Source organism: Pelobates fuscus, chromosome 4 (assembly GCF_036172605.1).
Source record: "Pelobates fuscus isolate aPelFus1 chromosome 4, aPelFus1.pri, whole genome shotgun sequence".
Classification (NCBI taxonomy): domain Eukaryota; kingdom Metazoa; phylum Chordata; class Amphibia; order Anura; family Pelobatidae; genus Pelobates; species Pelobates fuscus.
This window is the reverse complement of record NC_086320.1, coordinates 352,675,512-352,703,011: the sequence shown is the minus strand read 5'-3', so window position 1 is coordinate 352,703,011 and position 27,500 is coordinate 352,675,512. Positions and strand designations below refer to the sequence as shown.

Below are 27,500 nucleotides of genomic sequence, written 5' to 3'. Positions count from 1 at the left end.
TTCCAGTGCAGTGCTTATGTTGCTTGCAAGTACTAGGAAGCAGCAATTGGCGGAGGTAGTCGGTTGGGGTACCAGGCGGTCCGTCACGTGTTCTAATTTTTTCCTACATGGACAGTCAACTGCCACTTCAAATTGGAGCTGAGATTTTTTTTTTTTACTTTAGAAGATACTAAGTTTAAAAAGTTCATGAAAATTCTACAAACAAAATAGTTTCATAGGTTTATTTTACAAATTATATTCCAAAACAGAAAAAAAAAACGTGACGTGTCAGTTGTTGTAAGTTTAATTCTCTGAGTTTACAGGTAAGCACTGAAATTTAAGAAGCAAGTGATGGGTGTGATTTCATTGTCTTGTCACTGAAGACCATAATCTTCCAGATGTTTGATTAACTGTTAAACTAAAAATACATCACATTGGATAATGATAAAATCCTTTTGTTGGGAGTTTTCACTAAATGATGGAGATGTGACAAGAGACTGCACATTTTAGTAAAAAATTGCAGAGCAGGAAAAGTAACCGATTTTTCTTTACATCCAATTTTACCATTACGGCCCATTTGCAACTCTCCACAATTCCCAGTTTAGTGACTGAATCCAAAAGTCTTTACTTGTGCTTTCATGTATAGTGATCATTTAAAGGTCATTATTGATGCTCCATTACAGTTCACCAGATGCTTATTGGTCGAAGGAGATCATTCAGTGGATTTGTTTATACTGTGCACCTCACATGCATTGGATATAGCAGTTAATATTACAAATATACCATGACCAATTTTAACAGTTAAAAGAAGAATTAAAAAACCCAATATATTTTCAGATTTATATAAAGAATGTTTTTGACTGATGTTGGGAGTTCCCTTCCATACTGAATACAAATCAAATAGTGTGTGTTTCATCTTCTGGCTTTGGTCAAGCTGGGCACGGTTACGGTCACAAGTAAAAAACAAAATAAAACCTTATTACAATATCACAACAGCACACAAAAAAATGGAATGGCTATGAAACATATAACATCCAGATTCTTTCCAAAATGTGTTATTTAATTATACTTATTTTTATTCAACAGGAAGTGCTTGACTACAAAGTAGGTTGTCAGTTTTGGTGCTACGCAACTCATACCTGAACAGGGAAAATTCAGACTGTTTATCTAAGTTCTCTACTGAGAACTACCCTTTTTATGCAAACCAGCAAACAGTCCTTGGCAGCAATGTCACTTCATTGAAATATATGTTCCAATGCTACCAAGTATAGCAATGTACAATAGACTGCACGATATGACTAAAAGCATTACGGAAGAGACTCCACTGTAACTTGTGCAAATAAATTATAAAATAATGCATTGTGTACATGTCTTTTTTTTTTTTTTACAATAAGTTCATTATGAATGACCATTCATATTACTTTTTACTGGGTATGTTAATTAGTAAAGATTCAGCTACAATATAATATTTGGAAGAGTGAACGTAAAGATAAAAATTAGGCAATCACAAATTTCAAACCATCTTCAACATTAACAGATCGGTGTGCCCCAGGGGCAAAATGTAAAAAGATTTGCAGTTACATTTTGCTTATTGATTATAAAACTGTATAGACCAGTTGCTTGACACAACATGCACTGGGGAGACATCATTCAGCTCAAAAACCAGTTACAGCGAGGCTTCAATGTCCAGCAAGAAAGGAGTGCTACAAAGTCAATTACGAATAATGAGAGCTTGCGTGCAATATGGTAGTCAGATACATACAACACGTTCTGTTAGGACATCGTGCTCCTTTAAGATCTAATAATTAGAATGCCAGATTTAAATGTTGGACAATTCCCATCTCAACAGATGATTACCAGACCGTCAGTCAAAACAGGGCTAGTCTTAAGGGACATAAGGTGACCCTTTTCCTCATATCTAGTTGCCCTGACAGCAGAAAATGAAGGAAGACTTAAATACCCTTATTTCAGAGAAACACTTTGTGGCCATTCTGGATATCTTCACTAATACTTAAAGGAGACTTACGGGGACAGGGACAGCCATGAGGAGATAGAATGTCCTATTGGACAACAATGTGTTTTTGCAAAGCAATGAGACAGCTCTGCCATAGCAGGGTGCTTAGCCATGCTTTGACTTGCCTTTAAGAGACAAGTGAAGATTAGTCTATATCAATCAGTGAGCTGCAATCATATAACAATCAAGAATGTTAACAGGTAAGACAAAATGTGTATTTAAATGGTATGAAAGGGACATCAAACACACAGTTTTAACACTGTCAAGTTAGAATAGGTTAAAAAGTGCATGAACCAATGGCATCATAGCTGATGCACTTCGCCAAGTCCGTAATCTTCATGCCAGTAACGAAAAAAAAATACAGTTTCATGCTTTTTCTAACTGGAAAGCCGATTAACAGAATTCTACAAATATCTGTTCTCATGATACAAACAAATATATGCAAAATTGAAAGGTCCCTATATTAGGAGGAAATGATTTTATATACAGAAATCGTTTATCACTATTTGATTAAATAGGAAGATAGTACAATTATTTTATAGCATCGAGCAGTATCCTCCACAAGCACCTCCTCTGCCCACTTCTTCACTGGACAGTCGGACACCTTTGCTGTTTGATTCGCTTTCCCACAATCCAGGAGTTTGTATAATCTTTTCAACGAGTTCTTCAAAGGCACACTGTACACCGTCCCGGGTTTTCGCACTAGCCTCTGTAATTAAAAGATCCATATTTTAGGTAACCATGCCAGCAGAAAGTTGCATTGCACATTAAATAGACAAAGCAACTTTTGAAGTAGATTGCTTGAAAAAGTGTAATATATTGATGCTCCTTGGCCAGAATATATTTTATTGTATTATTTTTCTGATAATGTTTTCCACCCAACACAACCTCTATCGTCAATGTAACACCTATAAATTTATTCCAAGAGAACAGATGTATGTTTTCAGAGTGAATTCTTCTTTGGACAATACTTGCCAGAGGAAAATTTGATATAGATTTGGTTCCAGGTATCTTTGCTAAAACCTATTAGCGAAATAATGCTGAAAGCAGTGCAGGTTAACGGCTTTAATCCAAACCAAATTAGGCAAAAAATAGCACATTCCAAAATTATGCACAGCATTACAGAGAAGATACGAACACGAATGGCATCACACGCAGCAATAAATCAGGTGTATTATACTATAAAAGTGTCATGCTGGACTTTCGATAGAACTATTCTGGACCTTTGAATGATAAAGTTGGCTGCCACATATCTATTTCTGGCTTTTAAAATGTTTGAGGAGGAGAAAAAAAAAAAAAAAAAAAGAAAGAAAGCAATAAAATACTGCTACAATTCAAATATATTTTAACATAATACATTAATTCAATATAATAAATTAATTACAGCTTGTATGATAATATTTTGTCATGTACGTAACCTTGTGACATAAAAAGTATAATGTAGTATGTCAGCATTAGGTAATGTATATTTTTACAGTTTTGGTATTGTCTTTAGATTTTATTTCCATAGCTATTTTATTTGTTTCCCCTTTATTAGCATTGTAGTTTTCTTATATTTATGGATAATAAATCATACAAGATATTATATAGGCAATACGTTTAACAAGTACTGCACCAGTCAAATAAATTATTTTAGGATGTCCAATATAATGGTGCTTTACCACTGGGCGCAGGTTATTATTTACATGTTTAATTCTACCATATTCATCAGTATTTATTTCACAGGTAACAGTTTTCTATGTCAAAAAGTAATTCACTATGCTTTCCATAGAGGACAAGAGCAATAATTCTTCAACGTGCTCACTGCATCCATAACTATTCTCCCATGATGTTTCTTCAAGTTGGCAGGATTGGACTCAAGCCCATGAAAATGAAATTTCCCAGCTAGCCTTGGTGACCCCGTTTATTTCAATGGGAGAGCTTTGCATTTCTCATGAAGGTCTGCCCATTGCTTAGGGTTATTAGTTTGCAATTTCCCGAAAACGCTATGAATAAAACAATCTAATGGAATAAAAAAACAAAACAATAAAGACCACTCTTACCAGATTGCTTCATTCATAAAGGCTCTCCCAAAAATATAAAAAAAAGTGCATACAAGCTGCTTAGGATTCGAGGACATGAACATTAATCACAATATTTGTATGACCAGGGGATGCTATTTTACAGAGTAAAGGGCCCACATTTATAATTGCAGGAATGTATAGAATTGGAGCAGATATAATGAAATCACGCAAGAGATATGACCTATTGATAGGACAATGGTCAGTTTGGTTGCTTGGGTTTTTCCCCTACAGTAACAGAACAATAAGCTACTCTGATACACGATCAGACGTGATTTATTGCTATTGACCAATAAATAGAACATTACAAGACTGGAATGAATAATAAAAGAAAAATCTCATCCAACTACAAATGACAACCATGGGAGCTACGGCCAGCACAGCTTTGGGGCAGAAGAAACCAAGCAAACAAATATGTCAGGAACAGATTAAGATTTTGGATCAGGTGGTGTAGCAAAGTGTCAAAATTATTTTTTGCACAAACATGATCTCCAAGAAAATCTTAAACACTATAACAGCATTTACAGGATACGAATATTATAAACAGGAGAATGAACACCAGATTTTAACTTCTTCGGATGTGGTAAGAGGTGAAGCAATACAGGGTCAAAGCTAGGCTTGGATAAAATCATTTGTAACTATAAATTATGTAGTGAATAAAAAATATATAGTTTTTTAAATTACTTAAAACTATATGCAAGACCAACTTTCTGTTGTGCATAACTTTGTGTATTTTTTTGCTTACCTTTTTTACTTTTAACCTTTAATCTAGTGTGCTATGAATACTCAAATGATTGATTAGCAAAATGGTGGCAAATGTAGATGAGGCTACATGATTATGTCAAGCAATCAATTGATAAGGACAAATAAATCAATGGCATTAGGTACAGAAGATGTAAACATTAAATTACAGCTCATTGTTGTGGTTATCCTGCCAGACTGACCCTGCACTAATATCAAGCCTTACAGTGACCAGTTGCCCACATCTTGAATTACTTTGTCGTATTACTAATGCCAAATTTGTCTAACCTGGAAAACATTGATTGGCAGGGTTATAGGCCAACAGTGATGTATTAATTAATATCCATGCCTACTTGTGAATTAATAAAACTGTGAAAAACAATACACCCCCAAGAATGTACATATTTCAAGTTAGAAGTTTTTTTTTTTTTGTCATTATAAACTTGGGAAATAATTGCATTTTCTGGAATAGAATAGCACAAACATTTTACAGATTTTTCCATCAACATATCTAATAATAGATATATATAGGTAACCCCACAGCATTTTTACTCCAATGCATGTCTTCTAACAAAAGATAACTCTTACCTATGAATAGCATAGAATGCTTTCTTGCAAATTTAAGGCCTTCATTTCGGTCTACTTCACGGTTTTCCTTAAAATAATAAATGTAAATGCAACCATTATAGAATTATACATCACGTCAAACAAAAACATTGTTGGGGACTCAAATAAAAATATGTTGTGTATCATTTATTTATACTAAAGAACAAAACAAAAAAAAGAAAATTAGAAAAACAATCTGTTTAAAAAGTCACTATTAAGGCATCTGAATGTACCTTTCCTGGTTAAATACTTTGTTATTATTATTATTATTTTATTTCAAAGACCCACAAACCCTTAACAAAATGAATATTCTCATCAGAAGAAGAAGAAGAAAAAAAAAAGATAATTTAAAGGTAAAGAATTTTTTAATTTTATTTTTAATTTTATTTTTTTAACATAAACGTTTTCAGGGCTTTTGCTTTTTTTGTGGGCGGAGGAGGAGGTAAGGACGACGATGACAAAAAAAATGTAATTCACACAACACAACAAATGTAACTCAGACCACAATTGAGCAAATACAAACATTTCTATATACAGTGGTACCTCGGTTTGCAAACGCCTCAGTTAACACAATTTCCAGTTTACAAATGAAAATCACTGAAGATAATGCCTCGGTTTACGAATTCTTTTCGCAATACGAAGCAAGTTTCCCCAAGATGCATTGTGCCTGGGAGGTTTATAGCGCACCCCTGTGCATGCTGGAGTCTGTGGGTAGCACGTGGCGTCGAGTGTGGAGGTGTTGGAGCGTTTTTTGGAATTTTTTTGCTGTGGTTTTGGGGACTTTTTTAGTGCATTTCTCAAGTGGTGGAAAGGTAGGGAGCTGAGCTGCGTCGTTTGCATGCCTTTTATCGAGTGTTCTGCATTGTGGGTTGGTTTCCATGCCAGCTCATTTTGACTTTTTTTCTGACCTCCAAAACGGACTAATTGGTTTTCAATGCATTTCCATGGGAAACCACGTTTCGGTTTACAAATTTTTCGCAATACAAAATGTCTCGGAGAACGCATTAAATTCGTAAAACCGAGGTACCACTGTAATTATTTTAAAATGCAGATACAAAAGCAGAACATTACATAATGCAAAATTACAAAGGAAAACATGTTGGAAAAAAGATATATAGAGGGATAGGGAATGAGGAGAACCAATGACCACAAACGTTCTGGTACACAGAACAAATAACATGAAAATAACGTAACAGTGTTTATGTGCACCAAATGCCATTAAAGAGTAACTCCATGCACCAAAACAACTTAATCTAAATTAGTTGTTTTGGTGCCAGAAGGCCCCTGGATGCATTCATACCTCAAGGGGTTTAACCCCAAAGCTGCCTCCAGCGCCAGTCTCAGCTAAGCCGGCTTCAGAATTTTCACTTACAGGAAGTGCAGAGTGCTGCCTGGCAGCGGCTGCGCTGTTTGGTGGAGAGCAGTCAGCTGACCCTCTAAGCCAATCAGTGACTCACCATTCACTAAACTGGCTTGAGAAAGGTATGATTCTTTCCCAGCCAGTTTAGAGAATGGGGAGTCCCCGATTGGCTGAGAGCAGTCAGCGGCACCCCTGCCCGGTGGCACTACATGCTTCCTGTAAGTGAAAATTCTGAAGCTGGATGCCAGCAGAAAGGCGCTGGAGGCAGCTCGAGTTAAGAGTGCCTCCAGGGGCCTCCTAGCACCGTAACAACTTAATTTAGATGAAGTTGTTTTGGTGCCTGTAGTGCCCTTTTAAGGAGTGTTTTAGGCTGCAGCTCACCTTGTCTATCTTGTTTCCAACCAGCATCTTCACTATGTCATTTCTTGTGCAATAGGTCTCCAGCTCATTTAACCAGTTGTCTAGTTTTACAAAAGTATCCCGCCGTGTGACATCATAAACTGAAAGACATAACCAGTGCGTGAAAACATTATATTTCAAAACTGTATATATCACATAGGTAGTTTTGTTTAATCCCAAGCTTTTATTAGAGTATATATATCATTAATATTTCAGCATTTATATCTCAGCGACACTAAATGCTGTATTTTGAACTCATCATATATTAGTATGTCTAAACACAGAATATCACCAACAATAAAAATATTAATCTAAAATAAGAATTGAAAAATTAGCTGCTTAAAATAACATTAGTGTCTAAGTATAAAGCAAAAAACCTTGGATATTAGTGGAAGCAGCTATTGAGAGCAGCAGAGCAAAACTGAGAAATACAAAACAATCTGACTTATTTTAAATGAAAGTTGTATTATGGTTGGATATTAGCCCCAATCAAAAACTAGCTGCAAGTGAAATCAGGTCAGTGACCAATATATACACGGATAAGAAAAAACCAAAGTCGACTACCTGTATACTTAAATATGCAGGTACTCTAAAACAGTAAGAGTAACAAATAATTAAAGCATACTTCGCCATGTTCTATATTGTACAGTTAAAGAGTTTCATTTTGGGAAGAAAAAAAAAGCACTCTGTTTATACACCAAATACAATTAAAATGCATACTTTTTTGGGGCAAGAATATGTGTAATTAGGACATGTAGAGTGGTGGCCATGTCTAATGGCTATTTAAATGGCATCAAATCAATAGTAGTAAACAAGATGATAAAGTGTAATGAAACGCCTGTTTTAGCGTACGCAATATTTCATTAGCACTTTGAGCGTCACTAGTTAAAGTGAACCTGTAATGAAAAAAACAAGTTACCTGAAATGTCTCCCATATACATGGAATACACCATATCACAAAGATACATGGTGTATTCAATGTAAAATAGAGAGATTTAATAACTTTTCCCCCGTTCCAGCGTCGCCACCATCATGCTTAGTGGGTGTTACTCTTCCTGTTACACCCACCTCCTGGCCATCCTCTGCTAGCGATCCGCCTGAAGTCTTCTTTGACTTACCCTGTTTGGGACGCATCGTCAGTGCAACAAGATATTGACTGACAGCTGCAAGAAAAGCCTATTTTTAAATAAGTTTTCCTCCTAATCTACACATTTGCTTGTATAGATAGAATGTTAGGCTCAATCTAACAAGCATGGGCATATAACCGATGTCCTTTAAGAAACACAAGAAGGCTTATTTGCCAATGGAATACTCTTAGGAGATCATTCATTAAACAGCAAACTGTGAATTAAAAACCTGCTGGCAAATCTGAGGTCAAATTAGAGTTAGCATATCATTTGGAAACTTATTTAAACAGTTAACATGGCTTTAGTTTAGCAATTAATCTTTTTACCATTTAGTGAATAAATTAAATAAAACCAGTGATAAAATAAAATACTGTGATTGGAACCTTGGAGCTAGATATAGGAATATAGATGTGGTTCCTGTACTGGCACCGACCAGAAAATAAATATGTGAAAATACAAATGTGTAATAATCACCTCATGCCTGTTACCTTTGTATAGATGTATGTTCTTTTATAATGAAATATTTAAACAACATTCAAGTAATTAATACGCATGTGCCTAGTATTTGACGGAATGGTTGTCTGCATGCAGTTAAAGTATAGAGTGCAATTATAAAATATAATCTTACCCAAAATAACTCCTTGTGCACCTCTGTAATAGCTTGGGGTTAAGGTCCGGAAACGTTCCTGTCCGGCAGTGTCCTATATGTCAATTATAAAACAATTCTATAGTTAAAGAGTATCTTACAATGTGTTTCATGCTAAATGATGTTTGAACATAGTACTGTGTTACACTGTGCAACAGCACCATCTGCTGGACAGAATACATATAAACTTTACAGTGTAAATTAAACACGTCTTAATGCAAGGGTTCTTAACCTGTAAGATGTGCCGCCCCCAGCAAAGCTGTTAATGAGGAGGTGTGACGTTCATCATTAACATTTTTGGAAGTGCTTTTTTTTTACATTTAGTTTAGATAAAGTCAAATCGCGAAATCCAGATTAAAAAAAAAAAAATGTTGGAGGCATCTAAATAATCAAAAATAATTTTGAAGTATTTGGTAAAATGAAGACTTCGGTTATTGTATGCGGTTGTGGTTGGTTAAATGAAGACTAACTGTCCATTTAGTTTAATTTTGTACCAAAACCCGTGCTGGATATGACTCACACAACACTTGCTTACAACAATCGCAAGAACAGTAGAAGAACAGTCACACGATAACTCCACACTTGATGACCGTAATACACAGCCTAAATTACTGCAACAATGGATTTTTCGAAGACCATTTAATTTTAATTTATTGCTAGGTTAGTTAACAGTTTGTCTTTCCTTTTCAATGCTGGAAGTTGTTCCACTATTAACTCCGCTGCTAAGCGTATATATTACAATCCTGTGCCACAAGAGAAAATGTCAACTAATAAAGGAAGTACAGTGATGAATATGTTCAATAAGGGTTCACGTGCTCCTTGGCTATGATGGAATTGACACATTGGCACATCTGTTACCTCTATGGAAAACCACTTTTATAAACTATCAGCAAGCCGAAGTCCTAAATGTGTATGGAGTATCCCAGTTTATAAAACTGCTGGTGTCTTTGAAAAATTGGCACTTTTATCAACAGAATATGAAATGCCCCTGTGGCTGTCAAAAAGCCAGAGAGGTTCACTTCATGTTGAATATAGAGGTTTTGTCAAATGAAACTGGTTAAACTGTTACTGAAACCCTTTTATTTATTTATTTTTTACTTAGAATGTCCTATTGGGTATAAGTAACTTGTTTATCCCTTATATTTAACTTGTTTATCCCTTATATTTCATTAAAAACATCATAAATAAGCCTAGACTTACGAGGAATCCAGTGCTCAGTGAAGCTCTCCTTGCTGCCTTCCACACTGTCCGACATAACTACTTTCCTCTCCGAGGACCAACCAAATGCTTCTCATAGAGAAGCATTTGATTGGACCAATCTCCAGGCTCAGAGTGCATGTGCACATTCTGAGCCAAGGAGGGGAGGGATGGACAGGAAGTGGACTGAGAAAAAAAGGGATTCTTTAAATAAATTAAATTAAAATAAAAATAAGGCAGAGAGGGGTGGAGAGAGAGCACACGAGCAAGGAAGGGATGGGACATAGAAGATTCCATTTGCTGTAGTTCTCATAGCCTTTCCTGCAAGAGTCAAAGCCAATTACATCTATCGCCAGCACGCAGTACGTGCTCACAAAAATGCAATTTTTGCACAGAATTTACATTAGGCAGCCTAGAACAGTGCACATATCTTTGTATGTGCAAGGATAAGCCTGAAAGATATAAGCTGCCATATCCATAGGATTGTGATACAGATACTAGTATTGTGCTGCTTGAGGCTTTAGCCTTTGCCACATTTATAAAAAAAAAAAAAAAAAAAAAAATGGCTTGTGCACAGGACGATAGTATTTACTTTAACAGAGAATTTATTTTCATTGAACAGGAATTACAATGTAGTATAAATCAGATTCTATCAATATGAAAAAAGTGCTGCTTTAATGTGGAATTTTAATGCAATCAGGCTGCTCATAACGCTTTACTACAACTTTTCCCAACACTGTAAAATATACAAAATATATATATATATATATAGCCAAAATACCAGAATATTGCAGTATGCAATGATACCTTTTTTATTGGACTAACATAATATTTCAAAGATAAGCTTTCAAGAGTATCCTCTCTTCCTCAGGTCTGAAGCAATATATATATATATATATATATATATATATATATTTAATACATTAAACAATACACACACCAGTCAAGCCATAAGACTTGCGTTTCCCACATAAATCTCACTTTAACAGTGCTCTCACTACTGCAAGGGATTCTGGGTAGGCATATACAAATGAGCTCAACAAAGAACCACATTTTTTACTCATAATTCTACTTTATACATGGATTCCTTAGAGTATGTGTCCGCTGTATACAACAGCTTTGAAACAACCCAGGAGGAGGAGCAAAGCCAGTGAACCACTCATGGACAACTGAAAAAAATGTGGATGAAAACCCCTTCCACCTGAAGTAAGTGGATAGTTAATACATTGCTAAACACAAATACACACCAGTCAAGCAATAAGACTTGCTTTTAACTATCCACTTACTTCAGGAGGAAGAGGTTTTCATACACACTTTTGGTATATATGTATGTATTCGCACAGTCACCAAGAGATAATACAAAAAAACAAAACAAAAAAAAAACTCTTCTGAAACTATTTTATAAGGAATACACCATCTCTTTTCTATATAGATCAGAGGGATCAGACATTGCGTTATGAGTTAGATATAAACAAAATAAAACAGGCCAACAGGTTAAAAAGGATCATTTGTCTGTGAGATTAATGAAAAAAGTAAAATGACTAAACATATTTTTCTTTAAAGACTTAAAACATTATGAGGCTTAGCAGACAGACACTATTATCTGTATAAAACATTCAAAAAGGAGGGGTTACATTCTGTCGGGAGTAAAGACTGTAAAATGTAAGCAGGCCTCAATAAAATGTTAAAACCTGGTGTAATACGTAAAGTCAAAAAGAACAGACGTGAGAACATTTCCACTGGAACCATTTTTATTACGCTTTCCTGCTCACAACAACCAATTGACAAATGTGAATGAGCTGTAACCAAGACAAGCATAAAGTCTGCTTTGCACATAATTATTGTAAGACACAGAATTAGCAGCATACAAAAAATATATATATATATATAAAAAAAAAATAGAACAGTGCGTATTTAAAAATCATGTGACACACCAAGACACTGCCCATTTTACATGGCCATCACTGACCCCTGCAGCCATATTGCAGTAAGAACAAACAATGATGTCATTCACTTAATGTGCCATTTGATGCAGCTTAATAGATAAATGAAGACAAACCTTGGTGAGTCACCGAGTTTTTTTTTCTTTTTGTTTGCACATTAGCTTGAAATAATCTAAACAGTCAGATAATTAGACCTAGACATCAGATGGCGTAACAGCTTCCATTTCCTTTGTGCAAAGGTTAAACACGTTGTTTATGTTCACAAGCAATTAAATCAACACTTGAAGCAAATATTAAAACAACGCGGAGATAGGCTGGGCAACCTGTAGAGAAGGGTGAGGATAGTGACAATGTGGGAAGGCTAATTCAAGTAAACGGGGGAAGGAAGTTACTGCACTTGGTACAAATACACCTCTGGGTTTCTCACACACTGACTCTACGCTGTTCGGCAATTTGGTTAGTTTATTTATATGTTTGTCATGTCTCCTGATTTCACGCTACAGAAGTGTGATGGTTTTGGGGTGGACTCAGGCCCTTTAAAGCCCTGAAAGGAGCAGGGGCAAAACCCAGAGACATGTACTGATGCGATCCCTATGATAAAGATCTATAAGCAAAGAAAATTAATGAAAAACTCAATACCGTAAACACACATACACAAAAAGTAAACTACTACACTTAATATGGTTTCATGATGTGGATGTTGCCTCTCACACATATCTCATTTACAACACAAAACCCTCAAAGTAATGTATGCTTAAAAGGGATTTGATAAATCTTCCCAATATGTTTATTCTAAATAACTGCTCATTATATCAATTGTATAGTATTGAAACATACTATAGAATATGAATTGCTCCAAATTGTATCTTGGATAAACAGTCTGGAATAAACACTATTTACACTGAGTGAAGCCCAGGCAGTTCCCCGGTATACCGGTACAGTCAAATTCGCAGTAAACAGCAGTGTGTAGCTTACCCATATAGCAAGTTTTGCTCTATTTCCATCAACAGCAATGGTCTTCACCTTAAAATCAACACCTACAATAAAATTAAAATAACTAAAATATTAATCATCGGATTTAAAATGTTATTTTGTTTATACAGATCTTGTAATACAGTATATTAAATGTATATGTGCAGATTTTTCATGTGTGAGTGACAATATCTGTATTTCCAGTACTATCATCAAAAAAAGTCAGAAAAGGTGTAAACAAAAACCTTGAAAGCTTTAACCATGATAAGTTTGCAGGGTAACACACTATACACACTATACAAAATGCTACACTTTAAATAAATAAACTAGAACGCAATACTTTGGAGTGGCCAGCTAAATGTTTAAAGCTTGTATCACCAATATAGGAAAGAGTTTCAGATTGTCAACTTAGTAACAAGTTTGATGATGATATGTGTATTTTTTTTTCTCTTTTAAAATAATCACATACGTTTAATCAGAGAACGCTTGTAACGTGCACGTAACAGGGTAACATCACTGCTTTAACTGTGGTTTTTAAACCAATATCCAATTTGTCAACAGAACAAACCAAATCAATGTTGCATAGGCAAATTTCTGTACTATTAGAATCTCCATGGTTGATGATAAAAATATTTATAAAAAAAAAAAAAAAGAAAAGAAATAAAGGGACCTACCAGGCAGCAACAAACAGTTTTGCTTCTTTAGACTATATAAACTTTTTTTTGTTGTTGCATATTTAGTGTTGTATAGATGTTTTGTAGCATTCTGCATCTTAAGCCCGTAGCTCCCTTTCTGCCCTTCCTTCCAAACCTGCGGTGTCCCATAACACTATTGTATGTGTAATCAGGACACACAATAACGCTTTCTGCAAAGTATAACTAAGCTAACAGATTTAAAGTGCACCTGTCATAGTAAATATAAGTTATGCTCATTTTATACAGCATACAATTCTATCAGAATTGCGAGAAAATTATAGAATAGGAGGAAAAGCTATTTAAAGTACAACAGTCATTAAAACTTTCCATATCTTAAAGGGGCACTCCAGGCACCAAAACTCCGGCATGGAATGTTATGTATTTACATTATACATAAACATAGAAAGAGTTACACCTAATATCCAAGACATTTATGAAAATGTGCATAATGAAAATGTCTGTATTTTAAAACTATAGATTTGTTTCAGGCACAAAAAAAAAAATACAGCAACACACAGCCATACAAAAACTCAACTCCCCCATCCTCCCAAAAACAAACAAAAAAAAAATAGCTCACCAATTGTTGCTGCAAGTTCTGGGTCAAATGTATCATCTGTGAACCTTAGTAGAAGGCTGAAAAATATTTATAAAACAATGTTAACATCTAAAATAAACAGTGATTTAGCAATACAATCATATTTTCATTGTGATACAGGCATTGTCTGCTTCAAAATCTAAACAATCAGTGAACCAAATACACAACATGACTATTCTGTTTCACATTGATAAACACATTTGCCACAATGTGTAGACCAACCATGTCAAACTCAATGGCTAACACAGGCCAAATAAACAAGGTTTAAGTTTATGTGGGCTGCAAAATACAAAAACTTAAGTTTTCATAGAAATGTAGGTTTATTTCGGGAAATACAGTATTAAAAAAGTTGCCTGACACTGGGCATTCCTCACACTCGTAGGGCTTCAAAGTAAACAAAAGAGTTAATTTATTTTAAGGAGAAGTGTATGTATTTCAGCCCAACTACCTTGACATATTAAGAAAAGTTTGGTAATGGGACTGAAACGGTGAATGCATGCTGTTGTACAGCTGTAAAAAACAAATGCCTTTCTTGTTGATTTTGAAGTCCTATAAGTGTGTTGTTCACTTTGGCTAAGATCATCAAACTTGATTTCAGCCAATCCAATGCTTTCATCAAACTTGATTTCAGCCAATCCAATGCTTTCCCATAGTAAAGCATTGGGAGGCTATTGAGCAAGTGTGGCAAAAAGCTGAGCGGCCAATCAGCATCTCCTTGGGGAGCATTCAGCCACTCCATGCAAACCCAATTTAATACACTGCACACAAATCTAATATATTGCCCCCAAATCCAATACACTGCCCCTCCCTCCACTCTAAATTAATACACTTCCCCTCCACTCTAATTGAATACACTGCCTTCCCCCCAATTTAACACACTGCCCCCTACTTCCTCTAAATTAATACACTGCCCTCCCCCTAATTTAACACACTGCCCCTGCTCCCACCACTCTAATACACTGCCTCCCTCCTCCAAATCAATACACTGCCCTTTCTCCCTCCTCCTAATTAATATAATGCCTCCCCCCACCACTCAAATACACTGCCCCACTCCCTCCTCCAATTTAATACACTGCCTCCCTCAAATTAAGACACTGCCCCTTCCTCAATTTAATACACTGGCCCCTCCAATTAATACAATACATCCTCCCTCAAATGAACACACTGCCCCCCCCCCCCCCCCAATGAATACAATGTCCCCCTATCCAATTTTACACACCACACAAAGATTCCCCAAGCCCATCATCCCCAACCTTAAGATGAGCCGCATGTCCCCCAGTTCCAGCCCTGCTCTTCTCTGCTCAAGCAGGTCAGACACTCCTCTGGCACTGCGTGCAGGAGGGAAGGAGGAGTGGCTGGCCTGGAGTAGGCAGGAGCACGCAATCGGCCGCGGGAGAGAAGACATGAATCAGACAGGAAATATCTTTCCTGTCTTGCGGCTGGTTGCAACCACAACACAAAGTGGCCCCAGGGCAGGTGGGCCGCAAATATATCCATTGTGGGCAAGTTTGACATGCTTGGTGTAGACCAGGGCTTCCCAAACTTTTATGGGCCGAGACCCACTTTTCAAAATGGTAATTTTTCGAGACCCACTTGCTTTTAATGCATATTTTAAAAAGTGAACACCATAGCAATCCGCTTTAGAGGCATACAATTGGCACACCATATCAATCCGCTTTAGAGGCATACAATTGGCACACCATAGCAATCCGCTTTAGAGGCATACAATTGGCACACCATAGCAATCCGCTTTAGAGGCATACAATTGGCATACCATAGCAATCCGCTTTAGAGGCATACAATTGGCATACCATAGCAATCCACTTTAGAGGCATACAATTGGCACACCATAGCAATCCGCTTTAGAGGCATACAATTGGCACACCATAGCAATCCGCTTTAGAGGCATACAATTGGCACACCATAGCAATCCGCTTTAGAGGAATACAATTGGCACACCATAGCAATCCGCTTTAGAGGCATACAATTGGCATACCATTGCAATCCGCTTTAGATGCATACAATTGGCACACTATCCGCTTTAGATGCATACAATTGGCACACCGTGGCAATCAGCTTTACAGGCATACAATTGGAACATTATGTCAGCTTTAGATGCATAAAATTGGCACACTATAGCAATCCGCTTTAGATGCATACAACTGGCATACCATGGCAATCAGCTTTAGATGCATAAAATTGGTACATCATGGCAATCAGTTGTAGATGTATAAACTTGGCACATCATGGCAACTTTAAGTGCATACAATTGGCGCACCATGGCAATCAGTTTTAGAGGCTTACAATTGGCACACCTTGGCAACCAGCTTTAGAGGCATAAATTCAGAACATCGTGGCAATCAGTTTTAGATGCATAAAATTGGAACATCATGGCAGCTTTAAATACATAAACTTGGCACAGCATGGCAATAAGCTTTAGATGCATAAACTTGGCATATCGTGGTAATCACTTTTAGATGCATAAACTTGGCACAGCATGGCAATAAGCTTTAAATACATAAACTTGGCATATCATGGCAATCAGCTTCAGAGGCATATGATTGGCATACCATGGCAAACAGTCAGATGCATAAAATTGGCACACCATGGCAATCAGTTTTAAAAGCATAAAATTGGCACACCATGGCAATCAGTTTTAGATGCATACAATTGGCACTCCATGGCAGTTTTAGAGGCATATTTCTGGGATATTATGGCAGTTTTAGAGGCAGAAACTTTGTGTGCATGTATGGGTGTATTTGTATGTACTGTTGCCATTGGAATGTAGTGGTGTACTTGTTTGTAATGTTTGCGTCTGAATGCAAGGGTGTTTGTATGTAGTGTCGGACTTGAAATGCAGGTGTGCTTTTCGAGTGTTGGTGTTTGAATGAAGGGGTGTTTGTAGATAATTTGCCGGGGTGTGTTTGTATGTAATGTTTGCGTTTGCAGTACGTGTGTGTGTGTGTGTGTGTGTAGTGGATGCAGTGTGTGTATTGTTTATAAAATATACATATACACAATGTGTGTTTGAATGTAAGCATTTTTTTTTGTATGGAGTATGTGTGAAGTGTTTACACATATACACACACATACAGAGACACACACAGACACACAAATACACACCCTGACAGCAATACACACAATGACACCTAGTTTCCCACACCTAGATAAACAGACACTCATGTACACAGATACACAGATACACAATACACACACAATGACACAAAAGGACACACAGATACATATACACGCAGAGACAGGAGGTGAGTGTGACAGTGTGTGGGAGAGGTGAGGGTGACAGTGTGGGAGGGAGTGTGTGTGCTGGTAACAGTGTGGGGGGCAGTGTGAGGGCAAAGTGAGAAAGGATTACAGTGGGCGGGCAGGGGGAGAAGGGATGGCACAGGCGGGGGGAAAGGGTTACAGTGTGGGGGCCAGGGGGAGAAAAGGCTACAGTGGCAGGGGGAGAAAAGTTTACGGGGGCGGGGGTGAAGGGGGTGACATGGGGGAGGGCAGGGAGTGAAGGGGTTACATGGGGAGGGCAGGGAGTGAAGGGGTTACACGGGGAGGGCAGGGAGTGAAAGGGTTACATGGGGAGGGCAGGGAGTGAAGGGGTTACATGGGGAGGGCAGGGGGTGAAGGGGTTACATGGGGGAGGGCAGGGAGTGAAGGGGTGACACATAGGGGAAGGCAGGGAGTGAAGGGGTTAAATGGGGAGGGCAGGGGGTGAAGGGGTTACATGGGGAGGGCAGGGGGTGAAGGGGTGACACATAGGGGAAGGCAGGGAGTGAAGGGGTGACACATAGGGGAAGGCAGGGAGTGAAGGGGTTACATGGGGAGGGCAGGGAGTGAAGGGGTTACATGGGGAGGGCAGGGAGTGAAAGGGTTACATGGGGAGGGCAGGGGGTGAAGGGGTTACATGGGGAGGGCAGGGGGTGAAGGGGTTACATGGGGAGGGCAGGGGGTGAAGGGGTTACATGGGGGAGGGCAGGGAGTGAAGGGGTTACATGGGGGGGTAGGGGGTGAAGGGGTTACATGGGGAGGGCAGGGAGTGAAGGGGTTACATGGGGGGTAGGGGGTGAAGGGGTTACATGGGGGGCAGGGGGTGAAGGGGTTACATGGGGAGGGCAGGGGTTGCAGGGGGTGAAGGGGTTACATGGGGAGGGCAGGGGTTGCAGGGGATGAAGGGGTTACATGGGAAGGGCAGGGGGTGAAGTGGTTACATGGGGGGGCAGGGGGTGAAGGGGTTACATGGGGGGGAGGGCAGGGGGTGAAGTGGTTACATGGGGGGGAGGGCAGGGGGTGAAGTGGTTACATGGGGGGGCAGGGGGTGAAGGGGTTACATGGGGCAGGGGGTGAAGGGGTTACATGGGGGGGCAGGGGGTGAAGGGGTTACATGGGGGGAGGGCAGGGGGTGAAGGGGTTACATGGGGGGAGGGCAGGGGGTGAAGGGGTTACATGGGGGGAGGGCAGGGGGTGAAGGGGTTACATGGGGGGAGGGCAGGGGGTGAAGGGGTTACATGGGGGAGGGCAGGGGGTGAAGGGGTTACATGGGGGGAGGGCAGGGGGTGAAGGGGTTACAAGGGGGGGCAGGGGGTGAAGGGGTTACATGGGGGGGCAGGGGGTGAAGGGGTTACATGGGGGGAGGGAGGACATGGTCTGGGGCTGTGTCCTACCTGTAATAAATTCCCTGGTGGTCCGGTGGGTTACCTCTCCGCCGGGTGCAGAGCTGCAGACAGTGTAATAAAAATCTTGCGAGCTCCCTGAGTGTTGCCATGGTAACGCTCTGGGAGCTCGCGAGACTTCTATCACACAGTCTGCAGCTCTGCACCCGGCGGAGCTGCAGACCGGAGCTGCTGGGCAGACTGACTGGAGGGAGCCCGGCGGCATAGAGGGCAAACTGCCGGGATCCCTCCTGGTGTCAGTCTGCTTACCTGACTCCCCGGCGGCCCTGGATGTGTGGGTCAGCGCGACCCACTGGGAATCGCCCTGCGACCCACCAGTGGGTCGCGACCCACACTTTGGGAACCGCTGGTGTAGACTATTCAGGACTGGGCTTCCTACAGGGCAGCTATGCAATAAAGCACCATGTATTAAAAGTGTGGCGACTCTTCTTCCACATGACTTAAAGGGACACTCCAGTGCAAGGAAAACAATCCGTTTTCCTGGCACTGCAGGTCCCCTCTCCCTCCCAACCCCCATCCCCGGTTGCTGAAGGGGTGAAAACCCCTTCAGTCACTTACCTGAGACCCCCGCCGATGTCCCTCGGCACTGGTTTCTGCTCGCCGCAGTGTGAGGACGTCCAGCGACGCTATAGCACAGGTTTTCTGTGCTATGGACCAGGAAGTGCCCTCTAGTGGCTGTCTAGTAGACAGTCACTAGAGGAGGAGGTGGAGTTAACCCTGCAAGGTAATTATTGCAGTTTATAAAAAAAAAAACCTGCAATAATTACACTTGCAGGGTTAAGGGTAGTGGGAGTTGGCACCCAGACCACTCCAATGGGCAGAAGTGGTCTGGGTGCCTGGAGTGTTCACTCGCTGCGGCATTGGATCAAAGCCCTGGCTGGAGTTATGGTTGGAGAGTCCTGGCTGGCAAGGAAGTCGACGGACATATTGTGATTGCCAATTCTTCACCCAGTTAAAAATGTTGTTTGGTGTCTTTGAACAATTCACTAACTAGTGCTATAGACTGTGTTTTGGAATTCCTCACCCAGGCTCCACAATTACCAATCTGGTAAATAAAAACAAAAAAGAACAGCTGAAAGTTATAAAATCCAGGTTGGAAAAATAGGTTTAGTCGAGTTATTCATTAAAAGTGTATTTTTTTTTTTAATTTAAAAATGGATGTAGCAAAATTAGATATGAATTTTGAAATAGCTGGGGGAACGTGGAGGTTATTTTCCGTTTCGGTGCATCCCTACTATAAACCAAAACTGCTTAATTAACTACTTCCTGTCACCGGGGCGTTCCATGCTGTCCTGAAAATAGTGAGTTTTAACTATAATGCTGTTAGTTTTGGTGCACCGGGCTATATTTCTTGCTTTATGCAGAGAACCAACGGTTTTGTTATGGTTCAGAAGTTGGATATTGCCTCCTTTCTAATGGGGTTAAAGTATTTTTTTGGCACTTAGAGTGTCCCTTTCATGTTTTCTCCTACCTTTACCTTAAGAAACCTTCACGTCTCTGATAAAGCACCACTGGCTGCTCACTGTTTAGTAGACACGCCCGTACATGCGGCATAGCGAGTAGGGGCAGGAGGGAGATTTTAACCTCTCTTATTACAAATACTAAGGATATTTACTTGGTAAAAATCTTCCAAATGAAATAGTAAACCAAAAATAATACCGAATTTCATTTGAACACGAATGGACAAACTGTCGACATTCTGTTTGCATGCAATTCGTTCATATCGGCGGTGGCCTCGTCTACATGACAGGAGGTTCAGAAATCGTGAAAGGAAGCAACACAAGAGGATGGGTGAGTATTATGGGAAAACTGTGACACAGGAAATGGAGCGGACTTAAACTCCTCCTTGTGTCAAAGAAAGTCAAGCGTAGGAAAATTACAGTCCCTACTTTGTCTTACATTTTAAAGAAAGCTAGATCAGAAATAAAGAAAAGAAGAACAGATTCTGGGAGTGGAAGAGAAAGCGATTGGGAAGAGGTAAGTTTGGCATGACAGTGCCACTTTAATTACGAACTGTTAATACCACCATGCACAATGTATGAATCACATGTCTTTGCTTGCCAGAAACAGAGGCACTGTCACTTCAAGGAGTTTTAATTTTATGTTTACTTTTCTTTATATTTGAAGCTGCTTTGCCAGCTTCTGGGGTATTTGCATCTTTTTAAAAGACCTCAGAATATAATGCTTGCAGTACAATGGGCACAGGGAAAAGGTAGGTTTTACTTACCTGAACCTGTCTTCCACGGTTTCCACTGCAGCTTCTGGCGCTTCATGTGCCAGGAGCCCTTTAACAGTGCTGTACACTCGCTCAAGCTTATGGAGGATCCCACGAGAGCCTCCATAGACAAGGCCTTTTTTCAACTGTATTATTTGTAGTTTTGTTCTTACCTTTTTTTACTGCAACTGGCATCATACTCTGCCACAGGAATTTTTCCTTTGCATTCCAATTCAACAAAAAACTGGGTAACACAGTCATGACTTTCCCAGACACATTTCAAAAGATATATTACTAAATTGTTACAGGGATGAATTTAAGAGCACAAACTTTTGCAACATCATTAGAATTATTTCCAGTCGAGAAAACCTTAAAGGAACTGCATTACCGCAACTTGGAAACTCCTCTGGTGGCTGTTTGAAAGACAACTACTAGAGGTGACTTTAGGCAACTTTGTAAACAGTGACATTTCTCATAAAATGGAGTGTTTACACTGCTGAGACTGCAGGGACCCACAACCACAACATTAAGCTGTAGTGGATCTGCATATAATACTGCACTCCATGACAACTTGATTAATACACCCTTTAGTTACAGGGCGTTTACGGCCCAGATACCTATTTGTTATTTGCCCCACTCCCCCAAAAAACAAAACAAAAAAAGAATACAGAAAATAACTGATCTAAAATGGTTTCTATTTCTCTATGACCCAGTAATCCTCATAGGATATTCACATGATACATTCTCTAGAGTTCACAAAGAAAAGTGATTAAGCACCTGAATGTAATGATTATGCTCACCAGAACAACTACATTGAAGGGATTCTCCAGTGCCAGGAAAACAAACCAGTTTTCATGCCACTAGAGAATCCTGGAGTGCCCTCCTCCCTCCAATGTCGCCGAAGGGGTTAAAACCCCTTCTGCTACTTATCTGAATTCAGTGCTAATTAATTGGCAAAACATGTTTTTTTATTGAGTTTGAACTTTTACCATAATGTTGCCTATCACCATGTTTGAGGGATTACTTTTAGGCGATACAGATGATGTTATTGTTCGATATAGAGTAATAATTAACGCATTGTTGTTTTGCAGAAAAATTCTGACAGTTGACCTATTTCTGAATTGAAGATGAATAGCATAGCTTAGTTATTGGGCACTTTCAATCTACAAGTCATTTAAAAGCATAACAGGTTATAAACTGATCATTAAATTACCGTATATAGATCAGGTGCTGTCTCAGTTCTGTGAATTGTACTAGTCTAGAAAATCCATGGAAAAGTATCAATGGATCAATACTTTCAAAAAACTCCTGCAATCTTAGAATAGTATTTTTAAACATATTTGCATGAACAACACAGTGTTGAAAGCATTTCCAACACCACAAAGTAATCAGAAGGTTATTGCTAAATCACCTCGCTCTTCCAAAACGTTCTATATTTAGAACAGACTTCAGATTAAAATGTCAGCTGAAATAATTGAAAGATCTCAAGTACCCATTCCAGCGAACAGGGATCAACTTTTTAAGCTGGCTTTTTACCTATTGGAAAGGTAAAACCAAATACATTGACAGCATTCTTAGTTTAATTTTAGAAGAGTAAGAGGGATATTGATTTATGGTAGCAGTAAATCACAAGGATTGTATTTTACTGCAGGACAAAGGCGGTTGTTAAATATTTTTTTACGTTATTACATGCCTGTGTAATTATAACACGTGAAAAGTAACCAGCAATCCAAAACAATAATCAATAGTGTTATTTAAAAAAAAAAAAACACTTATAATGTGTTCATGTGATACAAGCAAATACACAGACCAATTCTAGAGATGAACAAAACCTCTTCTTATCTTTGGAAAGCTGAGATACCGGTATTTCTTGCTAAATGAAAATGCTACTATTATGTAACCCTGCTTAACTGCATCCTATTAACTTTGAGCGTTTATTTTTAAACAGATGTTTACGGAAACCATATAATCAAAGTGCTGTACATTTGTCTCCACTTTTTCATTAAGTCTAAAATAGGGATGCGTCACCATAGCAATTCAGTATCTCCACCAATGGACAATACACCATGTCTTATAAAACGTAAGTAAGATGCCTCAAAATTCAAGTGTTATAATAACCTCAGTGGCGTTTCAAGCCTACAATAACTGCGCTGGACAAAACCCAAAAAACAAAACCCAGTTGCTATCCCCATTTAAGTTATAGATATGAATCACTGATACACTCACTTAACAGTACAGCTCATTCCCTGCCTAGGTCAAACCATTTAATAAATTATCCTTTGTTCAAAAGACAGTATGCATAACTGACAGATGAGCAAGTGCTGCTGGGAATTAAAGAACATTACATAGCACTATCCACGCCCAAATAGTTATGTTAGCATGCAGGCCAGATAAGGAGTCCCCCCCACCCCCCCGTTACAAAATATTACGGAAAAAACATGTTCTACCCATGTGAACATATAGACTCTTTAAATGGATTTTTCATTTACAGTAGTTCTATTCATTTCTGTGGGTGAACTATACATGCTCTGTAGTGTGAATAACGTGAACAGAAAGGATGTTTAACATAAAACTTAGATGTCTTTTGCCACCCAGAGTACTTTACTAAACTGCCACATCAGCAGAGATGAGAGAATGGGAAGAAATATTCTTAGAACTTAGGAAGGAGAAAAAAAAAACATAAAAGATTGTTTGTAGCAAAGTAAAAATGACAAAATACTGCTCTGTAAGGACATTAGCTCTAAAGTGTGTATCACAATGGAATAATGTACATTAATGGTACTAGGTTATTAAAATGCCTACCTGTGTATTATATGTTATTATCCATACATAAAACAAGGCTAGTCTACACGCGTACATACAAAATCCAATTACTAAAGCTGTGTGATGTTTAGCAGAGATAGACCAACCATGCTATATAACAGTGGTATGTTTAGTTCCTGCCTTTCTGTACAGAAGACAGTAGGACATTGTGCCAACGGTTTCACAGACGAATGCCATTGAGTTTCACATCAAGGGCAATGATGACTAACCTTTAGCACTCCAACTATTTTTGGACTATGGTCCCTATAATAATAGGGCCTGTAGGCCTCAAACATTTGAGCGTCAAAGGTTAGCAATCACTGATCTCTACTGATAAGATGTGGGGAAAAGACAAAAGGCAACAAGTTGCCAGATAAAAGATTGAGAAGAACAAATTATAGTATACAGTTATTATTGGATTGTAACAATCAAACAGATGAGAATGATGTGAGCTATAGGTCAGCAACAACTGGAATATGAAGTGGTTATTGGGGAAGAAAAGTGCTAGAGCTGTTCAGCAACCTGCCCCAGACCTGGCAGTGGAGTCCAGAATTGTCAGGTAATCTGGACGTAAAACCTGGTCGTGACCTAAGCAGCAACAAGGGGGGGACACGCTTCAGGGTGCTTCAAAGGAACACTCTTCCTTTGTCAACAAACCCAATCCATCATTGTGGGTTATGTTTCTTAAGATTCTCAGCCACCTCTGTCTATACAGCATCAAACAATGACGAGTGACTTTAGATAGTTAGATACTATGGGACTTCATATGAATGTATAAAGCATTATGATGTTGTTTAATATAAATTTAGATAATAGGAGGAAGATATCACTGGGCTGTTCATTTATATAATAGGGGTAGATATCACTGGGCTATCCATTTAGACAATAGGGGTAGAGATCACTGGGCTATCCATTTAGATAATAGGGGTAGATATAACTGGGCTATCCATTTAGATAATAGGGGTAGATATCACTGGGCTATCCATTTAGATAATAGGGGTAGATATCACTGGGCTATCCATTTATATAATAAGGGTAGATATCACTGGGCTGTCCATTTAGATAATAGGGGAAGATATCACTGGGCTATCCATTTAGATAATATGGGTAGATATCACTGGGCTATCCATTTAGATAATAGGGGTAGATATCACTTGGCTGTCCATTTAGATAATAGGGGTAGATATCACTGAGCTGTCCATTTATATAATAGGGGAAGATATCACTGGGCTGTCCATTTAGATAATAGGGGTAGATATCACTGGGCTATCCATTTAGATAATAGGGGTAGATATCACTGGGCTGTCCATTTATATAATAGGGGAAGATATCACTGGGCTATCCATTTAAAAATAGGGGAAGATATCACTGGGCTGTCCATTTAGATAATAGGGGAAGATATCACTGGGCTGTCCATTTAGATAATAGGGGTAGATATCACTGGGCTGTGCATTTATATAAAAGGGGATAGATATGGGGGGTGGGACATACTATAATATAATACAGTGTGGGGGGGAGGGGCAGCTATTCCAGGACATAGTATAATACACGGGGTTGGGGGATCTATTCCAGGGCATAATACAATTGGGGGGAGAGAGGAGGGGATCTATTCCAGGACAAAATACAATACAGTATGGTGGGGGGAGGGGTGGGGACTATTCCAGGACATAATACAATACAGTGTGGTAGTGGTAGTGGGGCTATACCAGGACATAATATAATATGGAGGGGGAGGGCTATTATAGGACATAATATAATAGGGGGGCTATTATAGGACATAATATAATAGGGGGGGCTATTATAGGACATAATATAATAGGGGGGGCTATTATAGGACATAATATAATAGGGGAGATCTATTACAGGACATAGTATAATACAGTTGGGGGGGGGGGGGGATCGTTTCCAGGACCAAATACAATATGGGGGGGAGCTATTATAGGACATAATAACATAATATAATACAGTGTGGGGGGGAGCTATTCCAGGACATAATATAAAACAGTTGGGGGGGGAGGGGAGAGTCTATTCCAGGACATAATATAATAGGGGAGGCTATTATAGGACATAATATAATAGGGGGGGCTATTATAGGACATAATATAATAGGGGGGGCTATTATAGGACATAATATAATAGGGGGGCTATTATAGGACATAATATAATAGGGGGGGCTATTATAGGACATAATATAATAGGGGGGCTATTATAGGACATAATATAATAGGGGGGATCTATTACAGGACATAGTATAATACAGTTGGGGGGACAGGACATAATATAATACAGTGTGGGGGGACAGACATAATATAATACAGGGGGGGCAGACATAATATAACAGTGTGGGGGGACAGGCCATAATATAATATAATATAAAACAGTGTGGGGGGGGGGGGGGGCAGGACATAATATGACACAGTGTGGGTGGGACAGGACATAATATAATACAGTGGGGTGGGACAGGACATAATATAATACAGTGTGGTGGGGGACAGGGCATAATATAATACAGTGTGGTGGGGGACAGGGCATAATATAATACAGTGTGGTGGGGGACAGGGCATAATATAATACAGTGTGGGGGGACAGGACATAATATAATACAGTGTGGGGGGGACAGGACATAATATAATACAGTGTGGGGGGGACAGGACATAATATAATACAGTGTGGGGGGGACAGGACATAATATAATACAGTGTGTGTGTGGGGACGGACGGACAGGCCATAATATAATACAGTGTGTGGGGGGGGGGGACAGGCCATAATATAATACAGTGTGGGGGGGGCAGGCCATAATATAATACAGTGTGTGTTGGGGGGGAGGCCATACTATAATACATTGTGGGGGGGGGGAGGCCATAATATAATACAGTGTGGGGGGGGACAGGACATAATATAATACAGTGGGACAGGACATAATATAATACAGTGGGGGGTGGGACAGGACATAATATAATACAGTGTGGTGGGGGACAGGGCATAATATAATACAGTGTGGGGGGGACAGGACATAATATAATAAAGTGTGGGGGGGACAGGACATAATATAATACAGTGTGGGGGGGGGCAGGCCATAATATAATACAGTGGGGGGGGCAGGCCATAATATAATACAGTGGGGGGGCAGGCCATAATATAATACAGTGGGGGGGGGGGCAGGCCATAATATAATACAGTGGGGGGGGGGGAGCTATTGCAGGACAGCTGTCTGTCTGTGAGTGGATGAAGCCCGGTCACTAGGCCCCTGGAGAGGACACGCACTCCATTTACTAACTGCTCACCTGGACTTGCCGACCCCGCTCTCCCCGATAATCAGGATCTTGAGTGTGGTCAGAATATCTTCCTCCATTCTTCAGCCGCCACTCGGGCTCGTGCGCAGCCCGACACTGCGCGCTCCCGCGACCCGTCAACCCTAATCGTACCCGGCTCGGCCTGCAGAATCAAAACAACGGGGGCGCGCACGC

At 39.4% G+C, this 27,500-nt stretch overlaps 1 protein-coding gene across 1 annotated transcript; it reads right to left on the bottom strand.

Annotated features, from left to right (window-relative positions):
• Positions 1 to 209: 209 nt before the first annotated feature.
• RAB18 (RAB18, member RAS oncogene family) lies at positions 210 to 27,500 on the bottom strand. The gene is made up of 7 exons (XM_063452594.1): positions 27,318 to 27,500; positions 14,317 to 14,372; positions 13,048 to 13,109; positions 8,915 to 8,987; positions 7,142 to 7,260; positions 5,383 to 5,449; positions 210 to 2,702 (listed from the first exon to the last, which is right to left on the bottom strand). Exons 1-7 carry the CDS (start codon positions 27,383 to 27,385, stop codon positions 2,530 to 2,532), a joined length of 618 nt encoding a protein of 205 aa, XP_063308664.1. The 5' UTR covers positions 27,386 to 27,500; the 3' UTR covers positions 210 to 2,529.